The sequence below is a fragment of the Hyperolius riggenbachi genome, chromosome 5 (assembly GCF_040937935.1).
Source record: "Hyperolius riggenbachi isolate aHypRig1 chromosome 5, aHypRig1.pri, whole genome shotgun sequence".
NCBI lineage: Eukaryota > Metazoa > Chordata > Amphibia > Anura > Hyperoliidae > Hyperolius > Hyperolius riggenbachi.
Genome location: NC_090650.1, coordinates 229,589,073 through 229,607,354, shown reverse-complemented (window position 1 = coordinate 229,607,354; position 18,282 = coordinate 229,589,073). Strand labels below are relative to the sequence as shown.

The 18,282-nt window shown below is 46.6% G+C and overlaps 1 protein-coding gene across 1 annotated transcript in view; it reads right to left on the bottom strand.

Annotated features, from left to right (window-relative positions):
- ZNF622 (zinc finger protein 622) overlaps nt 1-13,154 on the bottom strand; it is a 33,391-nt gene extending 20,237 nt beyond the window's left edge. The window contains exons 1-2 of the mRNA XM_068236721.1: nt 13,055-13,154; nt 8,475-9,102 (exon numbers count right to left, since the gene is read on the bottom strand). Coding sequence (XP_068092822.1) covers nt 8,475-9,066 — 592 coding nt within the window. The 5' untranslated portion in view covers nt 9,067-9,102; nt 13,055-13,154. The remainder of the gene's footprint in view (nt 1-8,474; nt 9,103-13,054) is intronic.
- Nucleotides 13,155-18,282: the final 5,128 nt, after the last annotated feature.

Genomic DNA, 18,282 nt, shown 5'->3' with positions numbered 1-18,282 from the left:
TGTTTGGATTTTTCAGTCGAATGAAAAAAAAAAAAAAAAAAAAGCTTTCGATTTTTTCGGGAGATCCAATCGTTTTTAATCGAATTGCCGTAAAATCGGATCATTTTGTTGCATCTGTGTGGCCACCTTAAAGACACGTACACACGCCAGACTTTTTCAAACTGCCCGCGGGGCGGTTGTTCGGTCGTCAGACTGATAAGGCCGGTTTTGACTGATCCGCTCGACGGATCAGTCAAAAACAGCGTTATCAGTCTGACGAAAGCTTGTACTCACGTGCAACTGTCGTCAGAACGACCGCCCCGCGGGCTGGTCTGACGACCCGTAGTTTGAAAAAGACCGGCGTGTGTACGTGCCTTAAAGTTGGGCATTTTCTTGTCTGGTGTTGTCCTCTCTCTGATCCTGTTACTTTATCTCAAATTAAAAAAAAAGTTCAAACACCCATAATTGCAAAAGTATAAATCAATTTATTACTAAATAATCTATAAAAAAAAGACAATGCAGTGTATGTCCCCAAGGTGCAACCCCCATAAAAGGACCTAGGATTCAAGCCCCAACACTACCCACAAGCAATACCCCTGACATGGGAGAGAACCCACCACAAGTAAACCCCCCTGCCTTCTACCCTCAGAGCTCTTGTGATGCAGGCCTGCCCAGTAAAGTTCTTAATGTTGTCAGCAAAGCAACAGGCTAAATAGCATGGCTGGAGAAGTTCATATTATAGCGTATGGCACAATTCCTGCACGCAGACTAAAAAAGCAGCAAAGCGCTGTCATTCAATTCACTAACAGCTTAATGAATTTCTCAGTCTCTCCAATAATGATGGCACAAATTCTCATCCAGCACAATCACTATGCACAGCTTAGGCAGCAGGTAGCAGTTCATAATGCAAGGTCATGGACATAGTGTGATAGTAATCCAAAATGGGGGTTATACTATAGCTTATCAGCATCCTCCTGGGTGCCTGTAGTAGAGTTGCAGCACAGAATCCGGGCCAGGTGGCTGAGTCACTGCACATAAGCTCTACCCTGCACCAGTTGCGGGGGAGCAAGAGAGTCCAGATGGTGACCTGGTTTCCTACCCTGTCAGGGACGTCTCCCTTTCACAGGGAAAAGTTGATGTGGAGATAGCCAGGGGGACACGCAAGAGCCTCTCCCCTCCTCAGCTGTTCAATTGAATGCTGCAGACAGCGTGGGCTTTCCCCTTCAGTTTCCTGGTGACATCACACACTCTCCTCGGATGGTGGCTCAGCACTACCACAAAGTTATACTTTTGCAATTACGGGTTTTTGAACTTTTTTTCATTAGCGTTACAGTGTGCGAAGCACACGAGTGTATGTGAATTTTTGATAGTTTATCTCAGATTATTTAGGATTAACCATACTATGGCCCTTCACCATTTGTATGCATTTGTGTTAATGAGGTTAAATATTTGAGATTAATTAATCTATATGGACTTCTTGCCCGTCTCTGCTTGTGTTACCCTTTTTTAATCTTCTACCTGTATTCCACTAAGTGCCCTGTTGTGGGTATTGTATCAGTACATTACTGATATGCTGACTGTCAATTAAAGAATCGTTACAAAAAAAAAAAAACAACAACAACAAAAAAGTTGAAAAATGTTCTCCTTGGAGAAAACTCGGGAGAAAGAGCTCATTGCATGCGGCCCTGGTCTCTTCAGAGCAACGGATTGTTCCTTGACTGGCTGCCCCAGTGACGGTGGTATAGCTGCCCCAGTGACGGTGGTATAGCTGCCCCAGTGACGGTGGTATAGCTGCCCCAGTGACGGTGGTATAGCTGCCCCAGTGAAGGTAACATAGCTGCCCCAGTGAATGTAACATAGCTGCCCCAGTGAAGGTAACATAGCTGCCCCAGTGAAGGTGGTATAGCTGCCCCAGTGACGGTGGTATAGCTGCCCCAGTGAAGGTGGTATTGCTGCCCCAGTGAAGGTGGTATAGCTGCCCCAGTGAAGGTGGTATAGCTGCCCCAGTGAAGGTGGTATAGCTGCCCCAGTGAAGGTGGTATAGCTGCCCCAGTGAAGGTGGTATAGCTGCCCCAGTGAAGGTGGTATAGCTGCCCCAGTGAAGGTGGTATAGCTGCCCCAGTGAAGGTGGTATAGCTGCCCCAGTGAAGGTGGTATAGCTGCCCCAGTGAAGGTAACATAGCTGCCCCGGTGAAGGTAACATAGGTGCCCCGGTGAAGGTAACATAGGTGCCCCGGTGAAGGTAACATAGCTGCCCCGGTGAAGGTAACATAGCTGCCCCGGTGAAGGTAACATAGCTGCCCCGGTGAAGGTAACATAGCTGCCCCGGTGAAGGTAACATAGCTGCCCCGGTGAAGGTAACATAGCTGCCCCGGTGAAGGTAACATAGCTGCCCCGGTGAAGGTAACATAGCTGCCCCGGTGAAGGTAACATAGCTGCCCCGGTGAAGGTAACATAGGTGCCCCGGTGAAGGTAACATAGGTGCCCCGGTGAAGGTAACATAGGTGCCCCGGTGAAGGTAACATAGGTGCCCCGGTGAAGGTAACATAGCTGCCCCGGTGAAGGTAACATAGCTGCCCCGGTGAAGGTAACATAGCTGCCCCGGTGAAGGTAACATAGCTGCCCCGGTGAAGGTAACATAGCTGCCCCGGTGAAGGTAACATAGCTGCCCCGGTGAAGGTAACATAGCTGCCCCGGTGAAGGTAACATAGCTGCCCCGGTGAAGGTAACATAGCTGCCCCGGTGAAGGTAACATAGCTGCCCCGGTGAAGGTAACATAGCTGCCCCGGTGAAGGTAACATAGCTGCCCCAGTGTAGGCCTGTAGGTAGTCAGGAAGCAGGGGGAGGCCAGCTGTACTCTGCTCGAATCTGCTAGCTATCTGCTGCTCTCCCAGCCGCAGCACAGCTGCAGCAGTTTGCCTGCCACAGATATGCTGGCTGTAACAGGGAGAGAGACACTCGTAAAGGATGCCGCCTTTTTGCAGGAGCAGGCACATTTATGCTCCTACCTCAGTTCCTTATGGTAAATCCGGTCCTCTCCTCCCTCTCCGCTCCAAGTGTTTCTCTGGCTCCCTCCTCACTCTGGCCTCCGCCCTCGCTCTGAGTAGGGATGCTCGGAAAATTACGCGGAATTATTAATCCGGTGGTCGGAACGGAATTCCTATAACTCTTATAATTCCGACGGAATTTTTCGGAATATTACCCAAAAAATCTCCTCCTCCATCCATCCATCCTCTTATATCATCAAGTAGGGAATTGCAGATTTTCAAAACAGCTTATATACCATAGCTGGGATTTGAACCCAGGACGCAGTGTGTAGTAGGTATCTGTCTTACCCTCTAGACCATGAACCACACTACATGCTAAAGCTGGCCTAGCATAAACCATACTAGCACTTTTTCAATAGAAAAAGTAGCATGATTAAGGATTTGTACTTTTTGAAAAGCATGCTTATATACCATAGCTGGGATTTGAACCCAGGACGCAGTGTGTAGTAGGTATCTGTCTTACCCTCTACACCATGAACCACACTACATGGTAGTAGGTATCTGTCTTACCCCCTAGACCATCAACCACACTCAGGGCCGGGCCGAGGCAGAGGCTGGAGAGGCTTCAGCCTCAGGGCGCAGTGTAGGAGGGGATGCACAATTCATTCAGCTGTCATTCCCAATTGTGTTTGAAGCAGAAAGAAATAAGAAAAGGTGATACATGGCAGTGACTGCAAGCCAGATAAGTAGAGATTAAGGTGTTGGGGGGGTTGGGGGCCCTGGGGCACCTCTTAGTGTAATAGCAATCAGTGTGTGACGGCTGGGGTGGGAGGGCGCACTTTGCTGTCTCAGCCTTGGGTGCTGAAGGACCTTGTCCCACCTCTACATGCTAAAGCTGGCCTAGCATGTACCATACTACCATTATGATCAATTCAATAGATATGCTATGGTATATAAGCATGCTTTTCAAAAAGTACAAATCCTTAATCATGCTACTTTTTCTATTGAATTGATCATAATGGTAGTATGGTTTATGCTAGGCCAGCTTTAGCACGTAGTGTGGTTCATGGTCTAGAGGGTAAGACAGATACCTACTACCCACTGCGTCCTGGGTTCAAATCCCAGCTATGGAATATAAGCATGCTTTTCAAAAAGTACAAATCCTTAATCATGCTACTTTTTCTATTGAATTGATCATAATGGTAGTATGGTTTATGCTAGGCCAGCTTTAGCATGTAGTGTGGTTCATGGTCTAGAGGGTAAGACAGAAACCTACTACACACTGCGTCCTGGGTTCAAATCCCAGCTATGGTATTAAGGATGCTTTTCAAAAAGTACAAATCCTTAATCATGCTACTTTTTCTATTGAATGGATGATCATAATGGTAGTATGGTTTATGCTAGGCCAGCTTTAGCATGTAGTGTGGTTCATGGTCTAGAGGGTAAGACAGATACCTACTACACACTGCGTCCTGGGTTCAAATCCCAGCTATGGTATATAAGCATGCTTTTCGAAAAGTACAAATCCTTAAAGAGACTCCGTAACAAAAATTGCATCCTGTTTTTTTATCATCCTACAAGTTCAAAAAGCTATTCTAATGTGTTCTGGCATACTGCAGCACTTTATACTATCACTGTCTCTGTAATAAATCAATGTATCTTTCCCCCGTCAGACTTGTCGGCCTGTGTCTGGAAGGCTGCCAAGTTCTTCAGTGTTGTGGTTCTGGTATGAACTCCCCCTTCCAGGCCCCTCTATGCACACTGCCTGTGTGTTATTTAGGATTAGAGCATCTTCTCTCTTATCTTTTACAAGCTGGATAAATCGTCCTCTGAGCTGGCTGGGCTTTCACATACTGAAGAATTACAGACAAGGGCAAAGCTGTTAGCAGGAAGAAACAAGCAGCCTGAAACTTCAGTGCATGAGAACAGGGGGAAAGAAACACACAATGATCTCTTGAGATTCAAAAGGAAGGCTGTATACAGCCTGCTTGTGTATGGATGTATTTTCTATGTGTGGACATACTGTACATCAACCTACTTCCTGTTTTGGTGGCCATTTTGTTTGTTTATAAACAAACTTTTTAAAACTGTTTTTAACCACTTAGGAGAATAGGAGATGTCCCCTAACACACTGGTATGTTTACTTTTGTGCGATTTTAACAATACAGATTCTCTTTAATCATGCTACTTTTTCTATTGAATTGATGATCATAATGGTAGTATGGTTTATGCTAGGCCAGCTTTAGCATGTAGTGTGGTTCATGGTCTAGAGGGTAAGACAGATACCTACTAGACACTGCGTCCTGGGTCAAATCCCAGCTATGGTATTCCCTACTTGATGATATAAGAGGAGGAGGGAGATTTTAAATTTTTTCCGACGGAATTCCGAATACGTCGGAATTTCGCGGAACAGCTCCGGAATACCGTCGGAATGAAACGGTAGCGGAATTTCGGTATGACGGTATGCGAAATTGTCTCGGAAACGGAAATGGGCTCTTCCGACCATGCCTGGCTCTGAGTAGTTAATGCAGTGCTACAAAAAAATGGCCAGCTATGTCCGCAACTGCAGACGTCGGCGGCCATTTTCTTGTAGCACTGCTCTAATACACAGAGCGGCGGACAGAGCCGACAAGCGAGGAGGAGGCAGAGCGGGGGAACGCGACGACACATTCCCAGTTGGGAACCACTGAGTTAAGGGATCAGACACTGTGGTACATTCGGATTTGCTGTACCTATATCACCTGTGTGGCTGTGACAGCAGCTGATCAATATGACAGGAAACCTGGCAGAACTTGCTGTGGATAAAACAACATGCAAGAGAATATGTGGATTAAGGGAAACTGACTGGAATGATTGAAGACTCTGGAAATTACATAGCGTGCTGGCTTGCTGGGTCTGGATACTAAACTTTTATTTTCCACACAGCATAGTGACAAGTTTCCACTCCAATGTCAAATACTGTAGTATATTCTTACTGCAATAAGGATGGCCACTTTAAAAAGATAACAGTGATCGTGTGGATCACTGTTAACGGACACAAAAACCTCTCCCAGGAGTTAAAAAAAAAAAAAAAATCCAAAAAGGTGCAATTTGTGGTTTACAAAACTTTACAGGCAGTAATAGATGGAATCGCAGCACAATTTGGCAATGCTCACTATCACAGCTGGTAAGTATTACAAATGTGTTTGACAGCACTACAGCTCAGCGTAGTCTAGTAAGGCATTTAGACCTTCCCACAGTATTTATAAGACGAGTACCTCTCATCACCCTGCCCTTGCTGCAATAAGAAGCATAGCCTCACTGCTCTGTTTAACGGTTTTATGAACCTTCCGGGGGTTGAGGGAAAGATAAAAGCTTAGGACAGGGAACTAGACAGGAATTGTTGATCAGACTGTAGCTGTAGTGCTGACCACAAAAAGATAATCTCATTAGCGTATGGGTGGGGTCTGCTGTGTTCACAGTGAAAAGAGTAGCAGGAGCCTTCTCAACTGTAGCTGCAGTACTGACCACAGAGTGTTAAGTTAGCCATACACTGGTCGATTTGCCATAAGATCGACCAACTGACAGATCCCTATCTGATCAGAGAGGGATTGTATGGCTGCCTTTACTGCAAACAGATTGTGAATCGATTTCAGCCTGAAACCAACCACAATCTGTTGAGCTGCTCCTGCCGCCTGCCCCCCCCCCCCCCCCCCCCCGTATACATTACCTAAAGCTGGCTCCGGGTCCTATTCTCCGCGCTGCACCGCATCCCAGCATCCCGCACCGCATCCCAGCGTACACTGTGTCACTCCGTGACCAGGAAGTTCAAATAGAGCGCCCTCTATTTGAACTTCCTGGTCACTGGAGTGACACAGGAAGTTAGTGTACGCTGGGATGGAGCAGGAACAGAGCGGGCAGCGCGGAGAAGATGCCCGGGAGCCAGCGTCAGGTAATGTATACCTGTATCGGATAGGCCGCCGCTAGCGACACGCTCCCTACCCGCAAGCGATCGGCGGTAATTTCCTGCACGGCGCGATCGACGGACCGATCTGATTTCGGGAGGAAATCGGATCGGCGGGTGCATTTAGTGCGAACGATTGGCAGCAGATTCGATCCCAGTGATCGAATCTGCTGTCGAACGGAGGCAAATTGGGCCAGTGTATGGCCAGCTTTAATCTCATCAGCATATAAATTGCTTGGTGGGGTGAGGTGTTGTGCGGTGTTCACAGCAAAAAAATAGCGGGAGCCTCCTCCCACCTACTCCCTGTCTACCTTTGCATGGGTGACAACAAGGCAGGGGGAGAAGTGTGGATGAAATATAGACTGCTGTTCTGTCAGTCAAGTAGCATATTGGCCGGGGATCGCTGACATCTGATAGGCTAAACCCTATCCTATCCGGCGCAGGACGGCTTTCCGTCCTACGCCGCACTCTGGGGACGGGAGAGGGAGGGAAGGAGGCAGAGGGAGGAGTAGTGCTGCGGAGGGGGGCTTTGAGGATCAGACCCCCCCAGCAGGACATCCCCCTAGTGGGGAAAAAGGGTGGGGGGGGGGGGGGGGAGGGGAGTCTGATCGCCCTGCCTGATTTCTGATCTGTGCTGCGGGCTGAAGAGCCCCCGCAGCACAGATCAACCAAACCACCCGGAATCCGGAAGTGGTTAAAAAAAAAAAAAATGTTGTATATTTTTATCCCCCATAAATTAGCCCTACACTACAGTATACATATATAGCCGCACCAAGGGACAGTTAAGTGAAATATCACTAATTTACTCTGTGCAGCGCTGCGTAGATGTCAGTGAGATTATATAAATAAAATAAAAAACAGCCTGCCAGCCGATGCAGGCTGATCGCTGGTGCCCGCTGTTTACAATGACGGGAGCTTGCGCTCGAGTGCAGTGATGGGCTCAGATGTCGCAGAGTGGCTTCCTTGTCCCTCCACGAAGCCATATGGCGTCATCTCGCAAGGAGCAAGAATTGACAGGAGCTCACACAAGTAGTGATGGGCTCACGAGTACATAACTACCCAAATTTGTGATTCTAATGATGCTTAATAGCCTCAGGTGTGCAGCTGGGAGAGGGTTAATTACCCAGATGTCCGGCACTTCTATGTGTATCGCATGTGTCCAATAGGAGAAAGTGCACGGTATTGACTCGTGGAATGCATCCCATTGGACGCGTGCAAATGTGTGATACGCATAGAAGCACCGGACATCTGGATAATTAACCCCCCTCTCCCAGCTGCACACCAGAGGCCATTAAGCCTCATTAGAATCACGAATTCGGCTAGTTATGTACTCATGAGCCCATCACTACACGTTTGAGCTCCTGTCAAATCTTGCTCCTTGCGAGATGACGCCATATGGCATCGTGGAAGAACAAGGAAGCCACATCGGCGTTAGGCGGTTGGCAAGTGGTTAATTATAGATTTGTAGGTTACCTGGAAACCAGTAGCATAACATGAGCAATTAAAAAATCATTTTGCGGATTGTGAAACAAAACATCATAAATGCCTGGTCTCCCCAGCATTACCTTCTCCCTCCGCCTCAGAATCCTGCTCTTCTTCCTGAGATGCCAGCTTCTTGGCCTGTTGCTCATACCACTGCAGCCTGGGTGGCTTTTCAGGCCTGCTTCTTGCTTTGTCAGAAAGGGAAGCCGCATCACCACCCTGAGCAATACTTATTTTCTTTTTTGGAGATGAAGACGGTTGTGCTTTAACAGCCTTCTGAATAGCAGCATTCATGGCATCTTTGTCAACAGTGTCTGCATTCAGCCCTTTCTCCAGATTCTTTTCATTCATCATCTCTACCTTCCTTGCGACTGCCTGTGTTGCTTTCTTTTCTAAGTCCAGGTGTTTTTTGGACTTTAAGTGGTTTTCATAAGCATTTAAAGTGGAGAATCGCTTGCTGCACACAGTGCAATAGGTAGCGGTTTCTTTGCTCTGCTCTTCAACCACAGCCCTTTGGGCCAAGACACGCTCTTGAAAATTCTCTGCCGTTACAGGTGGCATGTCAGCGACCTTCCTCTTCAGATTGTACCTGTGCCAGTCTGTCTTGTAATGAGCTCTCTGGATGTCAGGGTCTGCAAAGGCCACTCTACAAGTGATGCAGGTGTACGAAGACATCTTTATAAAGTCTGTCACAAAATATATACTGGAATGCTGAAAAACAAAATACATGTGCATATTATTGCCAAGAAAACACATTAAAAAAATCCTATGCCTTAACACAACCACCCTACGAGACGAAAGCCAAGGACAGCGCCCTAAGGTGTCCCCACAGATAGTGGGAACATAGAGGGGAGAAGAAGTGATTTGAATAAGGGCCAATACGTCATCTTGTTCTTTCCTGGACGTAAGTTACGTCACGTAACCTCCAGTATCGGCAACCGCAACAAAATTTATACAGCCCCCTCCTGCCTGATCACTGCCACGCCACCGTCCTCCGCTGCCCGCAGCCTCAGCAACTGGCCCCAGTAAGACGTCCAGTCGGAGCTGGCGCAGTCATGCTGTGCTGCTCCCTTGTCCCTTTATTTGTTGTTTGTTGTCGCTTTCCCATGGCTAGCAAAATTCACTCCCACCCATGGGAGTGTGATAGGGGAGCGCGTACAGCCAGCCTGCGCACTATGTCCTGGAGTGGAGGCTTTTCCAAGCAGTTTGAGGAGGCTGCGAGCAGCGGAGTATGGCGGCGTGGGAGCGATCAGGCCAGAGGGGGCTGGGGGAAGCCCCAGTTATGTATACATTTTTTATATCCCTGTCTCAGGTTTCCTTTAACCTTTCCCTTCTCTCACACAGAACACACCCCTCCCCCACCCAGTGGTGCCTAACCCCAATCTTACCCCATGGTGGTGTCTAACCTTAACCCCCACCCCCAGTGGGCAACTAACCTTAACCCCCCCCCCACACACCCCAAATATGCGGAGCAGTGCTTTTCAGCGCTGCTAGATTTGGGCGCAGCCGGCGCCTCCATAGACTACAATAGGAATCACTCCTATTGCAGCGCTCAGTGAGTAACGTCGGCTCCATCAGAAGACGGAGCCGAGGTTCCTTAAAAAAACACAATAATTCGGCCTCCAGCAATCGCTGGAAGCCGAATTATTTCATTCCCCCACTATCCATGGCGGCCTGGAGGGGGAATAGTAATTAAAACGGCCCGGACTTGTGCAGAAGCAGGATCAGCCGTATAACAGCTGGATCCTGCGCCCAAGTCTACCAGCGCCGTTTTCAAATGTACTCCAAATATGGGCCCACTGGCTATGCAAACTGCTGGTACTAACAGCAGATGCTTTGAGCCGAGTACATTTGAAATCGGCGCCGGTAGACTTAGGCGCAGAATACAGCCGGTATAAGGCTGATCCTGCTTCTGCACAAGTCCAGGCCGTGTTAATTACTATCCCCCCTCCAGGCCGCCATGGATGGTAGGGAATGAAATAATTGGGCTTCCAGCTATTGCTGGAGGCCGAATTATTGTGATTTTTAAGCAACCTCTGCTCCGTCTTCTGACGGCGCCAACGTTACTCACTGAGCGCCACTATAGACTAATTCCTTTTATATACGGTGACCATACGTCCCGCTTTACCCGGGACGCGTCCCGCCTTCGGGGGGCGCTGTCCCAGGCTGCATGAGGTCCCGGGAAACGTCCTGCTTTTAGCAGCGGGACGTCCCAGCCTCGGGACTCTGGCCACCGTACAATGAACTAGACGCTGCGCTAGTTCATTCCCCGCAGCCCCGCTCCAGCCTGCAATGTCCTCCTCCGGCAGGCACAGGCAGAGCAGGGCTACGGGGAGATGGCGTCCGGAGGCGGAGCCCTGTATTGGAGACTTTGTGTCTCCAGTACAGGGCTCCGCCTCCGGACGCCATCTTGCCGTAGCCCTGCTCTGCCTGTGAGAGGCTGAGCGGGAGATTGAAGATCGTCCAGGCCAGGGGGAGCTGCACACACCAGAGGCACCAGAGGCCGGCTGCGTGAGGGGACGTCTTCTGCCAGGTGAGTAAATGCTTTTTCTTGCAGGTGAAGTGTTTGCCCGCATTGCGTTTATCTTGTACTGACATGTTTGCCCGCATTGCGTTTATCTTGCACTGACATGTTTGCCCGCATTGCGTTTATCTTGCACTGACATGTTTGCCCGCAGTGCGTTTATCTTGTACTGACATGTTTGCCCGCAGTGCGTTTATCTTGTACTGACATGTTTGCCCGCAGTGCGTTTATCTTGTACTGACATGTTTGCCCGCAGTGCGTTTATCTTGTACTGACATGTTTGCCCGCAGTGCGTTTATCTTGTACTGACATGTTTGCCCGCAGTGCGTTTATCTTGTACTGACATGTTTGCCCGCAGTGCGTTTATCTTGTACTGACATGTTTGCCCGCAGTGCGTTTATCTTGTACTGACATGTTTGCCCGCAGTGCGTTTATCTTGTACTGACATGTTTGCCCGCAGTGCGTTTATCTTGTACTGACATGTTTGCCCGCAGTGCGTTTATCTTGTACTGACATGTTTGCCCGCAGTGCGTTTATCTTGTACTGACATGTTTGCCCGCAGTGCGTTTATCTTGTACTGACATGTTTGCCCGCAGTGCGTTTATCTTGTACTGACATGTTTGCCCGCAGTGCGTTTATCTTGTACTGACATGTTTGCCCGCAGTGCGTTTATCTTGTACTGACATGTTTGCCCGCAGTGCGTTTATCTTGTACTGACATGTTTGCCCGCAGTGCGTTTATCTTGTACTGACATGTTTGCCCGCAGTGCGTTTATCTTGTACTGACATGTTTGCCCGCAGTGCGTTTATTTTGTACTGACATGTTTGCCCCCATTGCGTTTATTTTGTACTGACATGTTTGCCCCCATTGCGTTTATTTTGTACTGACATGTTTGCCCCCATTGCGTTTATTTTGTGCTGACATGTTTGCCCCCATTGCGTTTATTTTGTGCTGAAATGTTGCCCGCAATGCGTTTATTTTGTGCTGACATGTTGCCCATTGCGTTTATTTTGTGGTGTCTGGGGTAACTGTTGCTGCATTTATTATATAATGGTCATAGTTGGCTGTGTTTGCTGCTTTGGGGTTATGGCATACTATTAAATAGCATCACACAGTTTCTGCACACCTATGATGTGAATCCACGTTTGACCACATCACGGCGTAAACACTGCTTTCTTATGCCTCGCTGTTGCATCATTACATTAGCTCCGCCCATAGAATGTCATGGCCACGCCCATTTTTTTGCACACGCTGCAGACACCATATTTTTCCGCGCGCCGCACCACAGCCCCCCCCCCCCCCCCCCAATTCCCCCCATCCCAGGTTGAGCCTACAAAAATCTGGTCACTCTATATTATAGTCTATGGCGGCGCTGGCTGCGCTCAAATCTAGCAGCGCCGAAAAGCACTGCTCCGTTTGAGCCCACTATTAGTAGCTGCAATTCGGCCAGGCGCATCCACTAGGTGGCGATAAAACACCACAAGAAATAAATCTTTCCCTACTATCCATGACGGCCTAGAGGGGGAATAGCAATTATCGCCACCAAGTGGATGCGCCCACCTAACGGAAAAGTACCGTAATTCGTATAGTTGGTGTCCCCAGTACCCGCTATGGAGCAGACGCCTACATTTGTCACGCTCCATTTAGTCCCATTTTATATATCATTATTTTTGCACAATTATACAGCACTGACACTTACACATCCACCACTATTAAACAAGTCACATCACTTTACTTAACCACAGCGTTTGCTCACAATCTGTGTCTCTACCACAGTCTAGGGGCATGATATGCGAGGAAACTGAAGCAACCACAGAAATCCCACATAACAGGAAAAACAAACTCCATGCAGACAGTATCATTCCTAGCTGGAATTTGAACCCCTTACCCCTCTGCTGCCAGCCTATCCTGGTATTCACGCACAAGGCATTCTTTACAAGTCACTTGGGATGTTAGTGTTGTGCATGTGAGGCTCGCTTTACCTGAGCTCTCCACCTTCTACCGCTGCATCTACACGACTACAGCAGCGCTGGCAAAATATCACATTTAAGACACATACTCTGTGCAAGACCTACAAATAATTAACAATAAGAGGCAAATCAATGATAAAATAGCACGCTAGCGTAGGTATCTACTTACTCGCCACCACCTCGCCTATCACGCTTTGTCACTTCCTCTTTCCGCTATTACCCTACTTCACTTCCGCTGCAGAGACGTCCACAAGAAACGCTTTGAAACATGAGCGGCCATCGTACATTTGGGCAAATGATAGCGACGCACATGTCACATTTTCAATATGTTTCTGCCATCTGCTGGTAGAAGTAGAGATTGCAGACTAAGCGAAATAACTGAAGCCTGGTACGCTACAAGTAATAAGAACGTTTGATGCTATAAAAAATATTGAATACAATGAAAATGTACCGTTGAAAAAAAATAATTACTAATTCACTGAAAAGGACCGACTGTTTTTGTATTGTTTGAGCATGAGTACCTCAAGGTGCCTAACTCTTCGCCTTTTGTGTCTTGGTATTTATCCCATTTTATTCATCATGTTACTTTTGTCACTGTCGTTACTAATTCTGTATTTGTAAATTATATGTAAATTATGCATTTTGTATTTGGGTGAATTCCATTTGTCTGCATTATGTACCCATATGTTCATTTCTTACTTTGTACAGGGAAACAGAATGTTGGTACTTTGTAAATCAATAATAATAATAATAAAAAGGAACTGTAGTGCAAATAATGTAATTAATAAAATTGCCATTTTTTTCAATATTCTCTTACAAGTTATTTAGTTAGTGTTTGCCCACTGTAAAATGTTTCCTCTCCCTGATTTACCATTTTGAAATTTATAACAGGTGGTGAAATCTTTAGTAATGGCAGGGGATCTCTGTGCATTGAACGCTCAGTAAACTAACATTCCGCAAAGGGAGATACTCTATGCTTGGCAGTTGGAAACAGCCAGGCCTGGATTTACATTACTAGAGCCTATAGTATAGGCACAGGGTAACAGTAAATTCGGGCGCCTGAGGCTAGTGGACAAATCGGGCGCAGCCATTCACTCCTATAATAAATATCGTTTAATGGGCGCCCGATAGGAAAAAAGGGCGCCGGAGAAAAATAACGTTTTAAAAGCGGCGCCCGGAGACTTAATGTTTTATTACTGCTTCTCATGATTACACATTATTTAATGATTTATACATTTTTAAATATTATTTTTAAACGAAAAACAGTACAATATTTTTTTCAAACATTATTTTTAAACGAAAAACAGTACATTTTTTTTTTTATTTTTTTTTACATTATTTTTAAACGAAAAAAACAACAGGGGGGTCTTAGGTTTAGGCACCAACAGGGGGGTCTTAGGTTTAGGCACCAACAGGGGGGTCTTAGGTTTAGGCACCAACAGGGGGTCTTAGGTTTAGGCACCAAAAGGGGGGTCTTAGGTTTAGGCACCAACAGGGGGGTCTTAGGTTTAGGCACCAACAGGGGGTCTTAGGTTTAGGCACCAACAGGGGGGTCTTAGGTTTAGGCACCAACAGGGGGGTCTTAGGTTTAGGCACTAACAGGGGGGTCTTAGGTTTAGGCACCAACAGGGGGGTCTTAGGTTTAGGCACTAACAGGGGGGTCTAGGGGTTAGGGGTAGGTACAGGGAGGGTTACTTAGGCACCAACAGGGGGGGTCTTAGGTTTAGGCATCAACAGGGGGGTCTAGGGGTTAGGGGTAGGTACAGGGAGGGTTACTTAGTAAAAAAAAAATTAAACGTTATTATACGTTTCACTATTTAAACGAAAGATTAACGTTTTTACAATTGCCGATTTAATGCACATTATTTAATGATTTATAACTTTATAAAACATTAATTTTAAACGAAATACAGTACAATACATTTTTAAACGCTATCCATGCTTATCGTTAAAAACCCGGCGCCCTTTTTTCCCAGCGCCCCTTTTTAACGTACGCTAGGCACAGATGTCCTAGCACCTTAGACTTTGCCCTCCATGAACCCACAAACTCCCGCCGAACTGCACCGCAAATGTGCTGGCTGGCCCAGATGTCACTTCTCCCTTACTTCCCTGCTCGGCTACCTACACATGCCCCTTAGTATTAGGTAGCCAGAGCTATCCTCAGTATTAAATAACTAGAGGTGCTCCCAAGTATTAGGAAGCTAGAGGTGCCCCCGTCCCGACTGAAGGGAGATCTGGTTACTAGAATGCCAAGAGCTGAGTGAGTACCCTCTCATTTACACTCTGCTCGGGGCTCTGCATAGGTAAGGCAGGAGAAAGGCACTATCCTCTTCCATGGGTTTCAATGCTTTCAAAACAGCAAATATATATTGATTGAGAATTCAAGAGTTTATTGCACAAAGTAGGGTCTGGCCCTACTTTGACTTTGTGCAATAAACTCTTGAATTCTCAATATTTGCTGCTTTAGGTGGTTTTCAGCACTCGGAGCTCACCGCCGGGTGCCCCCGGTACAGATAGCCAGGCATAGGTGCCCTCAGTATACCTATGGTAAAGGTGCCCTCAGTATATCTAGGTATAGATGCCCCAGTATAGTGAGGTTTAGGTGCCCACAGTATAGCCAGGTATAGGTGCCCACAGTATAGCCAGGTATAGGTGCCCACAGTATAGCCAGGCATTGGTGCCCACATTATAGCCAGGTATGGGTGCCCACAGTATTGCCAGGCATGGGTGCCCACAGTATAGCCAGGTATGGGTGCTCACAGTATAGCCAGACATGGGTGCCCACAGTATAGCTAGGTAGAGGTGCCCACAGTTGAACCAGGTACAAGTGCCCACAGTATAGCCAGGCATGGGTGCCCACAGTATAGCCAGGTATAGGTAGCCAGTTAGGTGCCCCTAGGGTCGCAGCACATGAGGGGAGAGCATTGGCCATCCACAGTGGCAGGGAGGGGGGCCACTCCCCCCCTTCCTCACCCCGAACTCTACCTTCAGTGCTCCCCCTCCAGCATTAATAGGCAGCAGCGGGCAGGAACAGTGAAAGTACGGACATACCTCTTCCATGCACCGGAGGTCCGGTCTCTGTAGGCGCTTCACACTACTTCCTAATAAACAGGAAGTAGCATGAGGCGCTTACAGAGACTGGACCTCCGATGCATGGAATGTGGAAGAGGTATGTCTGCATTCCCTGTTCCTGCCCACTACTGCTGCCTGTTAATGCTGGAGGGGTGAGCGCTGAAGGAAGAGCCCAAAGTGTGGGAGGGGGGAGCGGGCCCTCCTCCCCGCCGCTGTGGGTGGCCAATGCTCTCCTCTCATGTGCTCTGACCCCTCCTGCCCCCCCCCAATACAGCCCTGAGCGGGCCTCAGAGGGGTCTTGGACCCCCCTGCAGCTGCATCACTTGCAGCCCCGATAGTTACGCCTCTGGCAGAATGTATATGGCACTTTGCATATTGCTGCATCTGTTTATCCATGGTACGATTGCTGTTTGAGTGAGAGAGGGAGGACGCGCCCCCAGGGTTATACAGTAAAGTGTTTGAAAATATTTAAAAACTGTAAAAAGTAGCATACCTCCCAGGGGTCCAGCCAATTGGGTAATTCAAAGTATATTTTATTTGTGCCACATCTGACAGCCCATTTAAGATCAAAACTTTACTTCTTCAAGTCTACAGTGTCTTGAGATCTAGCAATCACAGGTAGGAGCTTACTGCTTTTCAACTTTTTTTTAAGGGACACCTGAAGTGTGTGTGAGTGGAATATGGAGGCTGACATATTTTTTTCCTTTTAAAGGACAATTGTAGTGAGAGGGATATAGAGGCTGCCCTTTTCATTTTCTCTTAAAGGGGTTCTTTCGCGAATGAGGAAAAAAATAAAAAGTGGTTTATGCATAAACTATTAAACATCCTTCTAAAGGTGGCCACACACCATACAATTTTAAAAATATCTGTTCAATTTTAGAATTGCAATCAATTTTTCTGACTGATTGTAACATTTCAAAAATATGACCAATGTACCACACACGTATGTTCAATTTTGTCCCCAATTATGATAAAAAATGATTGGAAAATCAGAGAAAATTGCTAGGGTGTGTATATTAATAAATTAACAATCTAACACACACCATACAATCTTTAGAAAGATTGAAGAAAAATATCTGGCATTCCAGTTCGATTAAAATCGAAAAAAACGGTAAATCCGATCGGATTTTTCAGTAGAATCAAATTGAATCGAATCATGAATCGGACATGTCAGATTGAATCAAATCATATCAATGAATCGAATCAAATTGATTCAAATCTGACAAATAATCATGTGGTGTAGATGGGACTGATTCTCCCAGCAGCTTATGACTCTTTTTACAAAACAAGTCTCTGCACTGGGGTCTGGTTGCCTAGCAACAATGTAAACACATATTCAGCAGCTCAGTGGAGCTCAGCTATTAGGGTTATAACCGCCATTCCTGCTAGAAGTGGGTTATACCACTGAAAACTATGTAGGCAGCAGTTATGGTTGTGAAAAGAAAGTAAACAAAAAAAAACACCCCTAACAAATGGCCATCATCCGTCACTATTTACAATACATGTTATATTGATGAAACCATTCATTTTTAAAAAAAAAAAAAATTTTTACACTATTTTAGAAGGATGTTTAATAGTTTATGCATAAACCACTTTTTATTTTTTTCCTCATTCGCGAAAGAACCCCTTTAAGCAATACCAGTTACCTGGCTGTCCCGTTGAACCTCGGCCTCTAATACTTTTAACCATGGACCTGGAACAAGCATGCAACAGATCAAATGTTTCTGACAGTAATGTCAGATCTGACAAGATTAGCCGCATGCTTGTTACTGGTGTGATTCAGACACTACTGCAGCCAAATAGATCAGCAGGTCTGCTAGGCCAGTGTTTATCAACATTTTATTGGTATGTACCCCTTTTAAAACCCTGTACTCCCCAAGTACCCCCTAGCATAGTAAACATTATCACAAGTACCCCTTGACAAATATATATTTAATTGTAACACATAATAATTGGTTCTAAACAATTTCCAAGCATTTACTATTGCTTTTAATGAGCTAAAACACTAATTTGGTGTTTAAATGGGATTTATAATTTTCTAAAACTCTAAATTTGTTATTCTTGGTTAAGTATATCAAGCCAGAGTACCCCCTGGACCCATCAGAAGAACTCCCGGTGGTACGCGTACCACATTTTGAGAACCTAGGTGCTAGGCAACTGGTATTGTTTAAAAGGAAATAAACATGGCAGCCTCCATTTTATTCTCACTAAAGTTGTCCTTTAACCAGTTGAGGACCGCTCCACGCCAATTGGTGTGGAAGCGGCGGCAGCAGCCCCAGAACAGCCTAACGCTGATCGGCGTGCAGTCCTGGGGGTGGAGATTGC